Raw genomic sequence first — 16,358 nt, 5'->3', positions numbered from 1 at the left:
TTGTCCCCTGACTGCCCCCTCCTGGGACCCCTGCCCCTAACTGCCCCCCAGGACTCCACCCCCTACCTAAGCCTCCCTGCCTCTTGTCCCCTGACTGCCCTCTCCTGAGACCCTCCCCCCATCCTAACTGGCCCCCTAGGACTCTACCCCCTACCTGTACCCTGACTGCCCCAACCCTTATCCACACCCCCACCCCCAGACAGACCCCTAGGACTCCCATGCCCCATCCAACCACTCTCCACCCCCTGACAGCCCCCCCCAGAACTCCCGACCCATCTAAACCCCTCTGCTCCCTGTCCCCTGACTGCTCCGATCCCTCTCCCCACCCCTGCCACCTGACAGCCCCCCCCAGAACTCCCAAACACCCCCCCTCCTTGTCCCCTGACTGCCCCCCCCGGGACCCCTGCTCCTAACTGCCCTCCAGAACCCCCCCCACCTAACCCTCCCTGTTCCTTGTCCCCTAACTGCCCCCTCCTAAGACCCCCCCAAAGGACCCCCAGCACCCTACCCCCTACCTGTACCCTGACTGCCCAAAACCTTATCCACACCCCCACCCCCAGAAAGCCCCCCCGTCTCTTGACTGCCCCCTCCAGAACCTCCCTCTCCCTTCTCCGACCCCCTGGCCCCCTTGTTGTTGGCCTTCGCCTAATGTCTCTGTGAGCTTGCTCAGGAACGGCCTGAGACGCTCGTCCCGGCAGACTGGGGAGCGGGGGAGGAGCTCCAGACTGCCGGAGGCGATCTGCAAATGCAGGGAGGGAGGGAGGGAGGGAGTGATCTCTGCTGCAGGGGAGAGGAGGGGCTCTCTCTGGGTGTTGGAGCCCCATGTAAGTGGCACCATCCGGAGGGCTGCCCTGTTAGCCACGCGCGCTCTGCATGGGGGGGGGGGGGAAGTCCGGACATTTACAAATTCCCCCCGGACGCTATTTTTAGCTCAAAAAGCCGGACATGTCCGGGGGAATTCGGACGAATGGTAACCCTATTATTAGGTGATATGAATAGAAAAAAAACCAGCAACACATTTTAGATATGAACAGTGTCACAGTTCAGGGCAACTGCACCTGTACCCCCCCTATTGCCAGCCAAAGGTGCTCACTGTCTGGGCATCACCTCTCTTGGCCAGAGACACACATCTCTCTTTCTCCTGACCAGGGTGTTTACAGGCTGCATAGCTCTCAGTTCCCCAGTAAGCCAGGCCTCCCTTGCAGGTCACATCTGCTTTCTCCTCAGAGATGAGAAACAGTGCAACTGCCACAGTTGTTACCACACAACACTTCGGATGCAAGCTAATTTATTTTTAAGGGAAAAGCATCATGGGAAAAGCTTAAAAGAATGGAAAATCCTATACACATGCTAAAACACTTACCAGAGACCACCCTAACTCCAACCTTGGGCTCTGACTGTTGAACAGCCCTTCAAATCTCACACAGGGGTTTTCCTCTGCCTGCAAGCTCCTGTTGATCAGAACAAGCCCCTCCCACTAACCCACCCATGACTCTGAGAGTCCCTTCTTCATGTTGTTGGGCCTTTGGATCCTGGGAATACATAATTTGTAGTCAAAGGTCCCCTTCCCAGGAAAAAGCTTCCAAAGATCTGGTCAAGAGGTGGGTCATTTGCATTTGCCTCCTCCCCAGCATTTCTTAGGGAAACTATTCAACTAACAGTTCATTCTCATTTGATCCCATTGTTTCAAATTGTCCTTTGAAACTCAAACAATTTCCCAAGGTTACAGCAGTCATGTCTCCTAGACAAGTTTCATACAGACTTATATTAACACCTACACATTTGCATTTTTAAAACAATGAGCTCCTAAGACACTTACTCTTAATTCATTTTAACTTAATTCCATAAGGACCATCAAGCATAATGCAGGAAATAACCATAGCTGTCACAGGCACCACAGTGCCTGACTTCATCTGCTTTAAGGGTTGTGTTAGGGTTCAGGTCTGAGAGGGATGCCCAGGAGCCTTCCATAGGCAGTATGTAGTATGTCCAGACACAGGAGCTAAGGGGACTTTTACAGCATAAATTGGGGTGCCTCGTGATAGCTCATCTATAGAGTTAGGCACCATCTGAGTCACAGTAGCAGCTCAATCTGGGATTTCGGTGCCTATATTTGGGCTTTAGGCACCTAAATTCCTTTGTGGATTTGGGACATATAGACCTGAAGATGCATACAGGTACAAATGGGATTTTCAAAAGCCCCCAAGCAGGATACATGCCTATCTCCCACTAAGGTCAACTTCCAGCTTCGCAAGTGAGATCTTTGGAACTCCACAACAGAGCTCTACCTTTAAGCTAAAGGAGCGACTCCTTTCTCAATTTCTGTGCGTACCACACAGTTATTGATTAATTTTCTTAGGGCACAATGGACCTCTTTGTTTCTCAGGCTGTAGATTAGGGGATTGACCATGGGAGTCAAGACTGTGTAGAAGAGAGAGAACACTTTGTTGAGTTCTCTCAGTGTCTCAGTGTCTGGTAACACATAGACAATCATCAGGGTCCCATAGAAAACTGTAACCACAATAAGGTGAGAAGAACAGGTGGAAAATGCCTTTCTTCTCCCGGTAGTGGAAGGGATTCTCAGGATGGTGGAGATGATAAAAACATAGGATGTCAGGGTGAATAGAAATGGGGGCAGGGTTTCTATAGAAGATAATATAAAGGTCACCAATGTGATCAGGCTGGTGTCACTGCAGGAGAGTTTAATCACTGGGGTGAAATAACAAAGGAAATGGTCAATTTCATTGGGGCCAAAGAAATGTAATTGTGACATTAAACATGTTACTATGGTTGTTGCCATAAATCCACCCATCCAGGACACAGCTGCTAACTGCAGGCAGATTCTTCCATTCATAAGAACCATGTAGTGTAGTGGTTTGCATATTGCTAAATACCGGTCATAGGACAACATGGATAAGAGAGAACATTCACTTGCCACAAGCACACCAAAGAAATAAAATTGAGTGATGCAGCCACTAACAGAAATGGTTCTGTCCCCAGTCAGAAGACTGGCCAGCAGCCTGGGCAGGATGGTGGAGCTGTAGCAGGTCTCCAAGCAGGACAAGTTCCCCAGTAAGAAGTACATGGGGGTGTGAACGTGCTGATCAGCCACAACTAGAACCATGATGAGGATGTTCCCAGCTACAGTCACAATATATATCACTAGAAACAGAAGGAAGAGAAGAATTTGCAGTTCAGAGAGATTTCCAAATCCTAGGAGGTTGAATTCTTTAACATATGTTTGATTATTCCCTTCTCCTTTCTCCATGAGCTGAATATAGATTCCGTCTTCCCCAATTTTCCATGAGATGTATCTATTCATAGATAAAAAGTAGTGAGTGTGAAAGAGATTGCAGTATAATTGAAATCAGATTTCTATCCAATTGATTGTAGAAAAGTTCAAAATGCATAAAGAGAGTATGATTTATAAACTTTCAAAAGCCAAGACATTGGTTTAATCATATAATGTACACAGTGTTTTGGAATGGACACTCCCCACTTGCAAGCTCCAAATGGCAACTACACTGTTCATTTATTACTCTTCTGACCTAACTGTTTTTCATAGATGCATTGATGTGAAACTCAGCCTGGAGAGTATATTGTAAGCCATAGAATTTCCTTCAATGCATTCTTCTTTGAACTAGAGTGTATATGTTTGAAATACATCCAGAAGGGAATACTGTAATCACCTATTCTGAGTTCCTGGATATCATGAGCAATAGCATTTCTCCAATAACCCCTGCATTGAGTTAAGCATGTGGTTGAGTTAAGCATATGTAACAAACCTGGAAATTCTGGCATTACTTTGTAACACTTCTGTGCATATCTCTGTGTGTTAATTTATGATGGATTGCTTGCTATGGGGTAAGATTAAAAGGGGTTGTTAGAGGAACCAGACAGTAAAGGCAAAAAAAAAAAAAATGACCAAGATAAGGAGCAGCAAACGCTCATTCACACTTAACCAAGTCATTAGACACCATAGTTACCAGTTCTTTTACTAAAGCTGGGAAGAGACAGATGAAAAGACAGTGGCCAAGTAAAGGATTAACTGTGAGGCACAGGGCTGGTCTACACTAGAATCACTACATCAGTGCAGCTGCACTGATGCAGCTTGATGCTGCAGTGCGTCGGGTGAAGATGCTCTATGCTGACAGGAGAAAGCTTTCCCATCAGCATAATTACACCACCTCCACGGGAAGCTGAAGCTATGTTCATGGGAGAGTGTCTCCTGCTGACATAGGGCTGGGGTGGACAGTGCTTAGATCGCTGTAAGTTGCATTGCACAGAGGGTATCTTTTTCACACTCCTGAGTGACATACATTACATCCACTTAAGCGGTAGTGTAGACCTGCTGACAGAGAGAGGCTCTTCAGGGAGGCAAACTATCCCTCAGACTCAGAAATCGGATCTGGAAGAACCTGAGCTAAGGAGTAAGAAATTAAGCGTAGGTAAAACAAGAGCTGTCTAGGACACTTGGTTGTTTTAACCCATTTTCCTGAATGCTGTGTTCCCTTGGGCAAATAAATACCACTTTGTTTTGAAGAAATTAATCCTGTGTCACTGCAAACTCATTCTGTTGCAGACCCATGGAGGTAAATCTATAGTAGAGCCAAACTCCAGGGGACCAGCTGGGGTAACACAGCTGGTACCAAAAAGGTGTTAACCTGGAGATTAGGAGAAAGGTGAGATCCTGAGATCCAACCAAAGAGAAGTGAAAACATGCACTTCTTATTTAAAAGGGGTGCACTTGGGGGACTGGAGAAAGGTTCAAGAATGGACCTACTCAGGACAGCAGCTGTTTTTGATTTTGAAGACATCAAGAAAAAGATAATCCACCCCTTCCCATGGCACTTTGTTCCAATAGTTAGTCATCCCCACTTTTCATAATGTGCACCTTATTTCTAAATTGATTTTTTTTGGCTTCATCTTCCAGCCATTGGTTCTTGTTTTGCCTTTCGCTGCTGGATTAAAGAGCCCCTTAGTACCTTGCATTTTCTTCCCAAGAAGGTACTCGCTGACTGTAATCAACTCTCTTCTCAAACTTTGTTCTGATAAATTAAGCAGTTTGAGCTCCTTCACTCTCATTGTAAGGCATTTTCTCCAGTCCCACCATAATATTGTGGCTCTTTTCTACACCCTCTCCAATTTTCTCAACATTCTTTTTTTAGTGTGCACATGCACCAGAACTGGATGCATTTCAGTCTCACCAATGCATGGCAGAGAGATAAAGTCTCCTTCATAGAATCATAGAATATCAGGGTTGGAAGGGACCTCAGGAGGTCATCTAGTCCAACCCCCTGCTCAAAGCAGGACCAATTCCCAACTAAAATCATCCCAGCCAGGGCTTTGTCAAGCCGGGCCTTAAAAACCTCCAAGGAAGGAGATTCCACCACCTCCCTAGGTAAAGCATTCCAGTGCTTCACCACCCTCCTAGTGAAATAGTGTTTCCTAATATCCAACCTAGACCTCCCCCACTGCAACTTGAGACCATTGCTCCTTGTTGTGTCATCTGCCACCACTGAGAACAGCCGAGCTCCATCCTCTTTGGAACCCCCTTTCAGGTATTTGAAAGCAGCTATCAAATCCCCCCTCATTCTTCTCTTCTGGAGACTAAACAATCCCAGTTCCCTTAGCCTCTCCTCATAAGTCATGTGCTCCAGACCCCTAATCATTTTTGTTGCCCTCCGCAGGACTCTTTCCAATATTTCCACATCCTTCTTGTAGTGTGGGGCCCAAAACTGGACACAGGACTCCAGATGAGGCCTCACCAATGTCGAATAAAGGGGAACAATCACGTTTCTCGATCTGCTGGCAATTCCCCTACTTATACAGCCCAAAATGCCATTAGCCTTCTTGGCAACAAGAGCACACTGTTGACTCATATCCAGCTTCTCATCCACTGTGACACCTAGGTCCTTTTCTGCAGAACTGTTACCTAGCCATTCGGTCCCTAGTCTGTAGCAGTGCATAGGATTCTTCCGTCCTAAATGCAGGACTCTGCACTTGTCCTTGTTGAACCTCATCAGGGTTTTTTTGGCCCAATCCTCTAATTTGTCTAGGTCCCTCTGTATCCGATCCCTACCCTCCAGCGTATCTACCATGCTTCCCAGTTTAGTGTCATCTGCAAACTTGCTGAGAGTGCAGTCCACACCATCCTCCAGATCATTAATAAAGATATTAAACAAAACTGGCCCCAGGACCGACCCTTGGGGCACTCCGCTTGAAACCGGCTGCCAACTAGACATGGAGCCATTGATCACTACCCGTTGAGCCCGACGATCTAGCCAGCTTTCTATCCACCTTACAGTCCATTCATCCAGCCCATACTTCTTTAACTTGGCGGCAAGAATACTGTGGGAGACCGTATCAAAAGCTTTGCTAAAGTCAAGGAATAACACATCCACTGCATTCTCCTCATCTACAGAGCCAGTTATCTCATCATAGAAGGCAATTAGGTTAGTCAGGCATGACTTCCCCTTGGTGAATCCATGCTGACTGTTCCTGATCACTTTCCTCTCCTCTAAGTGTTCTCATCACTCCTCCATTTATACATCACAGGATCGCATTAGCTCTTTGTGCCATAGCATCACATGTTGAGTTGCCTTTCCAATATGACCCCAAAACTTGCTGTGATGGTGGTGAGGGTCACATATATGAGCTTCCCCAGAGAGGATCACAAATGGGATGGCATCATGCTAGTGCCTGAGACTATGCAGTGACACTTAGGCTACGTCTTCACTACAGGGGGGGGGTCGATTTAAGATACGCAAATTCAGCTACGCGAATAGCGTAGCTGAATTCGACGTATCGCAGCCGACTTACGCCGCTGTGAGGACGGCGGCAAAATCGACCTCCGCGGCTTCCCGTCGACGGCTCTTACTCCCACCTTCGCTGGTGGAGTAAGAGCGTCGATTCGGGGATCGATTGTCGCGTCCTGACGGGACGCGATAAATCGATCCCCGAGAGGTCGATTTCTACCCGCCGATTCAGGCGGGTAGTGTAGACCAGGCCTGACCAACAGCACAGACGGGAAGATGACGCTGCCCCATCCACAAAGGGAACACCCTAAGCAGACTCCACAGATCCCTCTCACTCTTATCCCATCAGTGACTATCCAGCCTCTGTTTTGAAAACCTCCCGTGAAGGAGACTCCACAACCTCCGTAGGCATTTTGTTCCATTGTCCTACTATTCATACAGTGAGGATTTTTTCCCCCTGAGATTTAATCTAAATCAGTGGTTTTCAAACATTTTTCATTTGTGGATTCATAAAAAAAAAATCATATGGCGGTGTAGCGCCGTTTGGAAATCTTAGTCATAGTCTGTGGACCCCAAGAAGTCTGCGGACTGCAGGTTGAAAACCATTGATATAAATCTGATATGCTATTGTTTGAACCCATTGCCTCTTGTCCTGCACTTTGTAGTGACAGATAACAACTTTCTCCATCTTTTTTTCGAAAGCCTATCAAGTATTTGAAGAACTCTATCGTGTACCCCTTTAATCTCCTTTTTTCTTTTTTGCAAACTAAACATACCCAGTTCCTTCAGCCTTTATTCATATGGCTTGAATTCCATCCCTTCGATTATCTTTGTTGCTCACAGGCAGATTCTGTGCTACAAGACTCTCAGTCACTGTCTGTACAGTCTCTGTTCAGCAATATAAGGGGCAGTGATGAGACATATCATGGAGAGAAAGGGGAATGATAGAGAGAAGGAAATAAACAAGCAAACTGTTTGCCTGAGAGACTTCAGCGTACTCTTTTTCCCAATATCACAGCTTTTTCTTGCTAAGATCCTCACAGTTTCACCCAGGAATGATCAGATTTACCTTTAATCCTCACCATAAAGGGACAACGTTTTCCTTGATTGTGACTGGGTGTGTGATCAGGATCTGGTTTCCTCCATCGCTCTGCTCTCCTCAGTGTCTCATACACGCTCACTCTCTCTGAAAAGACACTTACAATTTTCTGAAGCTGCTCTTGCTTTCTTGCTCGATGCACACTCTTATGTGTGTTACACAGCACCTTACTGCCAGCTGTTCAGGATTCTTCCTGAGGTTATATGGGACAGCAGCCTCCTTCTGGCTCTGGCTTCTGTTAAGATCTCCCTTGAGGCTGTTGCTAATGAGAGTTTTAAAATTGCCCTCATGCAGAAATAAATCCTGTGTTGCTTGTTAAAACAGTGTAAACATCAAGGCCACTGCAATCCCCATTGAAACCTCCAGGGAATGTCCCTTTTTGCCATGGCTTGCATAGTGTGTGTGTGTGATAACAGACACCTTGAATACGGCATCCAATTCTGGCTGGTCTGTATCCAAAAGGACATATTCAAAATGGAAAAGGTTCGGAGAAGGGCAACAAAGTTGATCAAGGGTATGGAATGGCTTCCATCCAAGGAGAGAATAAAGATTAGGACTATGCATCTTAGAAAAGTGACAGGATATGATAGAGGTCTATACGTTCATGAATGGAGTGGAAAAAGTGAAGAAATAAGTGTAATTTACCCTTTCACACAATACAAAAAACAGGAGTCACCTGAAGAAATTAATAGGTGTCTGGCTTTTTCACACAACATACCTGTGGAACTCATTGTCATGGGATATTGTGATGTGCATAATTGTAATTGGGTTAAAAAAACTGGATAGATTAATTTATGGACCTGGAGGACAGGTCCATAAATGGCTGTTGGACAAGTTGGTAAGGGATGCAACCCCATGAATAGGGTGATCCTAAACCCCTGACTTCACTCACTTCAGCCAGTTCTGTCCCCAGCTCTCCAGTTGGGCCCCTTAATAGTTCGTATCCCCTTCTGTTGGTTGATCACTGTCAATTTGTAGGCCACTTCCCCAGTAGCTTGTGTGTGTGTGTGGGGGGGAACCCAGGTCCACCCACTATTCTGGGTCCCAGCCAGAAACCCTAAGAATAGCAGCCATGTTCCACCACATGTCTTTAATGAAACTGCTTTCAGTTCCCTGGGCCACTTCCCCGTGGCTCCATCCTTCACCAAATCTTCACCCATGCCTCAGTGTTCTCCTATGTTCAGGCCCAGCAGCCAGGCAGAAGCTCATCCTCGCTGCCTTGGTCCCTTCCAGAACTGAACTGCCCATGGTGCTGTAGTCCTTCAACCTGCTAAGAACACCATCTTCACTCCTCAGGCTCCAAGCTGCAACTGTCTCTTGTCTGCACTGTAGCTGCTTTCACACCAGCCTTTGATTGGCTGTCCCCATGCAGCCTACCCCAATTGCCTGCATCCCATATAGACTCTCTTTGCAGCTTGGAGGACTCCTCTACTACTCTTTTCCTGTGACGGGTATAGCAGGACCTTGAGGCCTCCATCAGGAGGCCTCTGGGGCTAGTCCACCCCATCACAGTGTCCTTTGAAGCTCATAAGATTTCACAAGGTTACAGTAGTCATGTCTTCTAGACAAGTTACATACAATCCCATAATAACACAGGAAGTATGGGGACTTTTTAAATGTAGGTGCTTAGTGAGTTTAGGCACTTACGGAGTTATGTGTCAGGTGAGCAGTGGTTTAGTGGATCATAGTAGTATCTAAGTCTGGAACTGAGCTGTGGGCTTTAGGGACCTAGATACTTTTGTGGATCTGGGATGCAGGCACCTAAAGATCCAGAAAGGCAGAAGCAGGATTTTCCAAAGCATCCAAGTAGGGTAGGAGCCTAACTGCCACCGAAAACAGCTTACAGCTTTGAATCTTCGGAACAACAGAGCATTCTTTTACAATTGAGCTAAAAGAGTGACTCCATTAGCTGGTTGCTGTTCTTACTCCTGTTGTTTTATACGCTGAAGTCAATGGGAGTTAGGCATCTAGATGCTTTGAAAATCCCATTAGGTACATAAACACTTCTACAAACCTGGACCTTAGATACCAAGGGGATAGGCATGATAGCTGTGTATAATTAAGATAAATATTTTAACTATAGCTCATGGTGATTAAACCCCTGAACATAGTCTCTCTGTGGAATTCTATGGCCAAAAGAGCTGTGACAGACCCAGACCAGTGGGGTACAGGAGTCTGGTAGAGGGCAAATATACTGGTCACTGGATGAGTAGTTTTCTGTTCCCTGAGTGACCAGATCTATTGGGATCCAGGAAGTGGGCGGGCAAAGGATCCCCCCGAGCCTAAGGGGGGGTCCACAGGACCTGGAGACCAAAAAATTACGGGGGACAACTAATAAAAGAACAGGGACAGGAGTGAGGTCAAAGGGTCTGTCATAACTATAAAGGGAAGGGTGACAGCTCTCCTGTGTACAGTGCTATGGAATCCCTCCTAGCCAGAGACTCCAAATCCTTTTACCTGTAAAGGGTTAAGAAGCTCGGGTAACCTGGCTGACACCTGACCCCAAGGACCAATAAGGGGACAAGATACTTTCAAATCTTGGGGGGGGAAAGGCTTTTGTGTGTGTCCTTTGTTTAAGGGGTGGTTCGCTCTTGGGACTGAGAGGGACCAGACATCAATCTAGGTTCTCCCCATCTTTCTAAACAAGTCTCTCTTATTTCAAAATTGTAAGTAAAAGCCAGGCAAGGCGTCTTAGATTTACTTTGTTTTTCTCAACTTGTAAATGTACCTTTTACTAGAGTGCTTATCTTGTTTGCTATACTTTGAACCTAAAACAGAGGGGATTCCTCTGAGCTCTTTAAGTTTGATTACCCTGTAAAGTTATTTTCCATACTGATTTTGCAAAGATGATTTTTACCTTTTGCTTTAATTAAAAGCCTTCTTTTTAAGAACCTGATTGATTTCTCCTTGTTTTAAGATCCAAAGGGGGTTTGGATCTGTATTCACCAGGAGTTGGTGAAAGGAAGGAGGGGGGAAGGGTCAATTTCTCCTTGTTTAAGGTCCAAGGAGTTTGGATCTGTATTCACCAGGGAATTGGTGAAAGGTTTCTCAAGGCTTCCCAGGGAGGGAATTCTTAAGATGGTGGCAGCGGACCAGAGCTAAGCTGGTAGATAAGCTTAGAAGTTTTCATGCAGGCCCCTACATTTGTACCCTAAAGTTCAAAGTGGGGATACAGCCTTGACATGGTGGCAGCGCGGTGGGATCGTTTTAAACCCAAAAGCCAGTAAGAGATTTTTTTTCCCTTCTAGCTGCTTGGAGAGCAGAGCTGAAGGTAGATGCATATCTTATCTCTCCTTGCCTGAAGGCAGAGGTGTTAAGTTTTTTTTAACAAGGTCCTTTGTTAAGAGAAGTGTTCAAATAAGTGAGCAAACTTTGATCTAGTAAAGGTAATTTACAAGCTGAATTGTTTTTTTTTTTCTTTTTACATCCTCGGGAGTAGCTTGTTAGAAAGTCTCTGTTAACTCAGCAGCACTCAGCAGGAGCCTAAGCTAAATACATCCCAGTTTCAGTCAACTGCAGAGGGTGAGACCCAGCACAAGAAAACCAGGAAAATGACTACCAAAGAAGAAAAAGCTAAAGAGGAGGCCCACAAGAGAGCTATGGAGCTGAAAGAAAAAGAAATAGAGCTGAGAGACAGAGAAGAGAAAGCCAAAGAGGGGGCCCACAAGAGAGAAATGGAGCTGGAGAAAGCCAAAGAGGGGGCCCACAAGAGAGAGATGGAGCTGGAGAAAGCCAAAGAGGGGGCCCACAAGAGAGAGATGGAGCTGGAAAAAGCCAAACAGGAGGCCCATGAAAGAGAAGAAAAAGCCAAACAGGAGGCCCATAAAAGAGAGATGGAGCTGAAAGAAAAAAAGCTGGAACTGGAAGCAGCAAGGACTAGGCAGGGTGCATCAGACCATCCTAACAACTCCTCTCCAGGTACCACTTCCCATCCCAGGAAATTCCCCACCTACAAGGCAGGCGATGATACTGAGGCCTTCTTAGAAAATTTTGAAAGGGCCTGCCTTGGATACAACATCCCTCCAACCCAGTACATGGTAGAGCTGAGGCCGCAGCTCAGTGGACCCTTAGCAGAGGTGGCGGCTGAAATGCCTAAGGAACACATAAACAGTTATGAACTTTTTAAAAACAAGGCCAGAATCAGAATGGGGCTAACACCTGAGCATGCCCGTCGGCGGTTCAGAGCCCTAAGGTGGAAACCTGATGTGTCATTTACCCGACATGCCTACCACATTGGGAAAAATTGGGATGCCTGGATATCAGGAGCAAATGTTAAATCTACGGAAGAGTTGCCCTTCCTATTGCAAATGGAGCAGTTTTTAGAGGGTGTTCCTGAGGAAATAAAAAGGTACATCCTAGATGGGAAGCCCAAAACTGTAACCGAGGCGGGGGAGATTGGAGCCAAATGGGTGGAGGTGACAGAAAAGAAAAAAGCTAGTAGCAGTTGGAGTGAATATCAGAAGGGGCAAGCCGAAACAAAACCTTATCACCGGGGACAACCCAAGGCCCCACCCACATCCCAAGGGAAACCCCAGACGCCTTCTCACCCCACCACATCAGTCTCCATCAACCAACATCGCCCCGGTGATACCTTAGCAGGGCGATGTTTTAAATGTAATGAACTGGGGCATATAAAGGCTCACTGCCCCAAGAACCCCAACCGATTACAGTTCATTACACCCCAATCACACCAAGGAACCCCAGACCCAGATGCCTCTCTCATACCCTCGGAGCGAAGGGAAACCTTGAGAGTGGGCGGAAAGAAGGTTATCCCTTGGAGAGACACTGGGGCACAAGTGTCAACTATTCACCAATCCCTAGTGGACCCCAAACTCATCAATCCGGAGGCTACAGTGACAATTCAACCCTTCGTGTCACAGTCTGTAACCTTGCCTACAGCCAAGTTGCATGTCCAGTACAAAGGCTGGTCAGGAATGTGGACTTTTGCAGTATATGACAATTATCCCATTCCCATGCTACTGGGGGAAGACTTGGCCAACCATGTGAAGCTAGCCAAAAGGGTGGGAATAGTCACCCGCAGCCAGGCTAAGCAAGCTTCCACCCCCATCCCTGTTCCTGAGCCGTCCACCAGGACCTCATCTGTGTTACCAGAGACCCAAACAAAGGTGGTGGACCCGGATCCCCTGCCAACGACTGCAACAGCCGTAGTGGATCCAATCCCAGAGACCCAGCCAAAGCCAGTCCCAGAACCGGAACTGGCAACGCAACCAGCACCAGAACCATTGTCAGCACTGAGTCCAGCGCTTGCAAGCCCGTCTACAACTCCAATGCCAGAGGACACCAGCGAGCCTGAACTGGTGGAAGCAGCAGATAACCTTACCCAAGAGGCTCAGCCAGAGCCTGGGATACCACATAGTGCACCAGCGAACAGCGGTTCACAGTCAATGGAAACAGCCCCAGCACCTGCATCGCTTCCAGAGGGACCAAGCCCCAGTCCACGGTCCAAGGAGGAACTGATGTCTCCAGCATCAAGGGAACAGTTCCAGGCTGAGCAGGAAGCAGATGACAGCCTTCAGAAAGCTTGGGCGGCGGCGCGGAGCACCCCACCGCCTCTCAGCTCTTCTAACTGATCCCGGTTTGTTGTAGAAAAAGGACTTTTATACAAGGAGACTCTTTCTGGTGGGCACCAGGAAGACTGGCATCCTCAAAGACAGCTGGTAGTTCCCATTAAGTATCGGGTAAAGCTCTTGAGCTTAGCCCATGATCATCCCAGTGGCCATTCTGGGGTGAACAGAACCAAAGACCGGTTGGGGAAGTCCTTCCACTGGGAGGGAATGGGCAAGGACGTTGCTAATTATGTCCGGTCTTGTGAGGTGTGCCAACGAGTGGGAAAGCCCCAAGACCAGGTTAAAGCCCCTCTCCAGCCACTACCCATAATTGAGGTCCCATTTCAGCGAGTAGCTGTGGATATTCTGGGTCCTTTCCCAAAGAAGACACCCAGAGGAAAGCAGTACGTACTGACTTTCATGGATTTTGCTACCCGATGGCCGGAAGCTGTACCCTTAAGCAACACCAAGGCTAAAAGTGTGTGCCAGGCATTAGCAGACATTTTTGCCAGGGTAGGTTGGCCCTCCGACATACTTACAGATTCGGGAACTAATTTCCTGGCAAGGAACATGAAAAACCTGTGGGAAGCTCATGGGGTGAATCACTTGGTTGCCACCCCTCATCACCATCAAACCAATGGTCTGGTGGAGAGGTTTAATGGAACTTTGGGGGCCATGATACGTAAATTCGTAAATGAACTCTCCAATGATTGGGACCTAGTGTTGCAGCAGTTGCTTTTTGCCATCAGGGCTGTACCACATCCCAGTTTAGGGTTTTCACCATTTGAACTTGTGTATAGCCGCGAGGTTAAGGGGCCATTACAGTTGGTGAAGCAGCAATGGGAGGGGTTTACGCCTTCTCCAGGAACTAACATTCTAGACTTTGTAAGCAACCTACAAAGCACCCTCCGACACTCTTTAGCCCTTGCTAAAGAAAACCTAAAGGATGCTCAGGAAGAGCAAAAGGACTGGTATGATAAACATTCCAGAGAACGGTCCTTCAAAGTAGGAGACCAAGTCATGGTCTTAAAGGCGCTCCAGGGCCATAAAATGGAACCGTCGTGGGAAGGACCATTCACGGTACAGGAGCGCCTAGGAGCTGTTAACTATCTCATAGCCTCCCCCACCTCCAACATAAAGCCTAAGGTATACCATGTTCATTCTCTTAAGCCCTTTTATTCTAGAGAATTAAACGTTTGCCAGTTTACAGCCCAGGAAACTGATGACGCGGAGTGGCCTGCAGGTGTCTACTATGAAGGAAAAAGGAATGGTGGCGTGGAAGAGGTGAACCTCTTCACGACCCTGGGACGTCTGCAGCGACAGCAGATAAAGAAGCTGTGCACAAGCTTTGCACCGATTTTCTCAGCCACTCCAGGACGGACCGAACGGGCATACCACTCCATTGACACAGGTAATGCTCACCCAATTAGAACCCCACCCTACCGGGAGTCACCTCATGCCCAAGCGGCTATACAAAGGGAGATCCAGGACATGCTACAAATGGGTATAATCCGCCCCTCTAGCAGTGCATGGGCATCTCCAGTGGTTCTAGTTCCCAAACCAGATGGGGAAATACGCTTTTGCGTGGACTACCGTAAGCTAAATGCTGTAACTCGTCCTGACAACTATCCAATGCCACGCACAGATGAGCTATTGGAAAAATTGGGACATGCCCAATTCATCTCTACTTTAGACTTAACCAAAGGGTACTGGCAAGTACCACTAGATGAACCCGCTAAGGAAAGGTCAGCCTTCGTCACCCAGGCAGGGGTGTATGAATTCAATGTACTTCCTTTCAGGTTGCAAAATGCACCCGCCACCTTCCAAAGACTTGTAGATGGTCTCCTAGCAGGATTGGGAGAATCTGCAGTTGCCTACCTCGATAATGTGGCCATTTTTTCTGATTCATGGACAGAACACCTGGAGCACCTGAAAAAAGTCTTCGAGCGCATCCGGCAGGCAGGACTAACTGTTACGGCTAAAAAGTGTCAAATAGGCCAAAACAGAGTGACGTACCTGGGACACCAGGTGGGTCAAGGAACTATAAATCCCCTACAGGCCAAAGTGGATGCTATCCAAAAGTGGCCGGTTCCAAAGTCAAAGAAACAGGTCCAATCCTTCTTAGGCTTGGCCGGATATTATAGGCGATTTGTACCACACTACAGCCAAATCGCCGCCCCGCTGACAGACCTAACCAGAGAGAAACAGCCAAATGCAGTTCAGTGGACTGATAAGTGTCAAAAGGCCTTTAACCAGCTTAAGGCAACACTCATGTCTGACCCTGTGCTAAGGGCCCCAGACTTTGACAAACCGTTCCTAGTAACCACAGATGCTTCCGAGCGAGGCGTGGGAGCAGTTTTAATGCAGGAAGGACCGGATCAAGAATTCCATCCTGTCGTGTTTCTCAGCAAGAAACTGTCTGAGAGGGAAAGCCACTGGTCAATCAGCGAAAAGGAATGCTACGCCATTGTGCACGCGCTGGAAAAGCTACGCCCATATGTTTGGGGACGGCGTTTCCAACTACAAACAGACCATGCTGCGCTACAGTGGCTTCATACCGCCAAGGGAAATAACAAAAAACTTCTTCGGTGGAGTTTAGCTCTCCAAAATTTTGATTTTGAAATACAACACATTTCGGGAGCTTCTAACAAAGTGGCTGATGCACTCTCCCGGGAAAGTTTCCCAGAGTTAACTGGTTAACAATTGTTCTTGGAATAAAACATATTGTTAGTTTTTATATAATCAGTAGTATGTCTAAAGGTACATGTGTCTTATTAACTCTGTTTTCTCCTAGAGCTCCAGGAAAGAAATCACAGCCAGTGTGGAACCAAACGTCCAACACTATCTGTGATTTGGGGTGCGTGTCATTACTATAAAGGGAAGGGTGACAGCTCTCCTGTGTACAGTGCTATGGAATCCCTCCTAGCCAGAGAC

The 16,358-nt window shown here is 47.2% G+C and overlaps 1 protein-coding gene across 1 annotated transcript; it reads right to left on the bottom strand.

The window, feature by feature from the left end:
- Window positions 1-2,290: 2,290 nt before the first annotated feature.
- Window positions 2,291-3,085, bottom strand: LOC135886068 (olfactory receptor 11A1-like). The gene has a single exon (XM_065413957.1). The coding sequence runs from the start codon at window positions 3,083-3,085 to the stop codon at window positions 2,291-2,293; it is 795 nt and encodes a 264-aa protein (XP_065270029.1).
- Between the last annotated feature and the right edge of the window lie 13,273 nt (window positions 3,086-16,358).

Source organism: Emys orbicularis, chromosome 12 (genome assembly GCF_028017835.1).
Source record: "Emys orbicularis isolate rEmyOrb1 chromosome 12, rEmyOrb1.hap1, whole genome shotgun sequence".
In the NCBI taxonomy this organism is placed as follows: Eukaryota; Metazoa; Chordata; order Testudines; family Emydidae; genus Emys; species Emys orbicularis.
The sequence above is the reverse complement of the archived record's forward strand: the minus strand, read 5'-3'. Positions and strand labels throughout refer to the sequence as shown.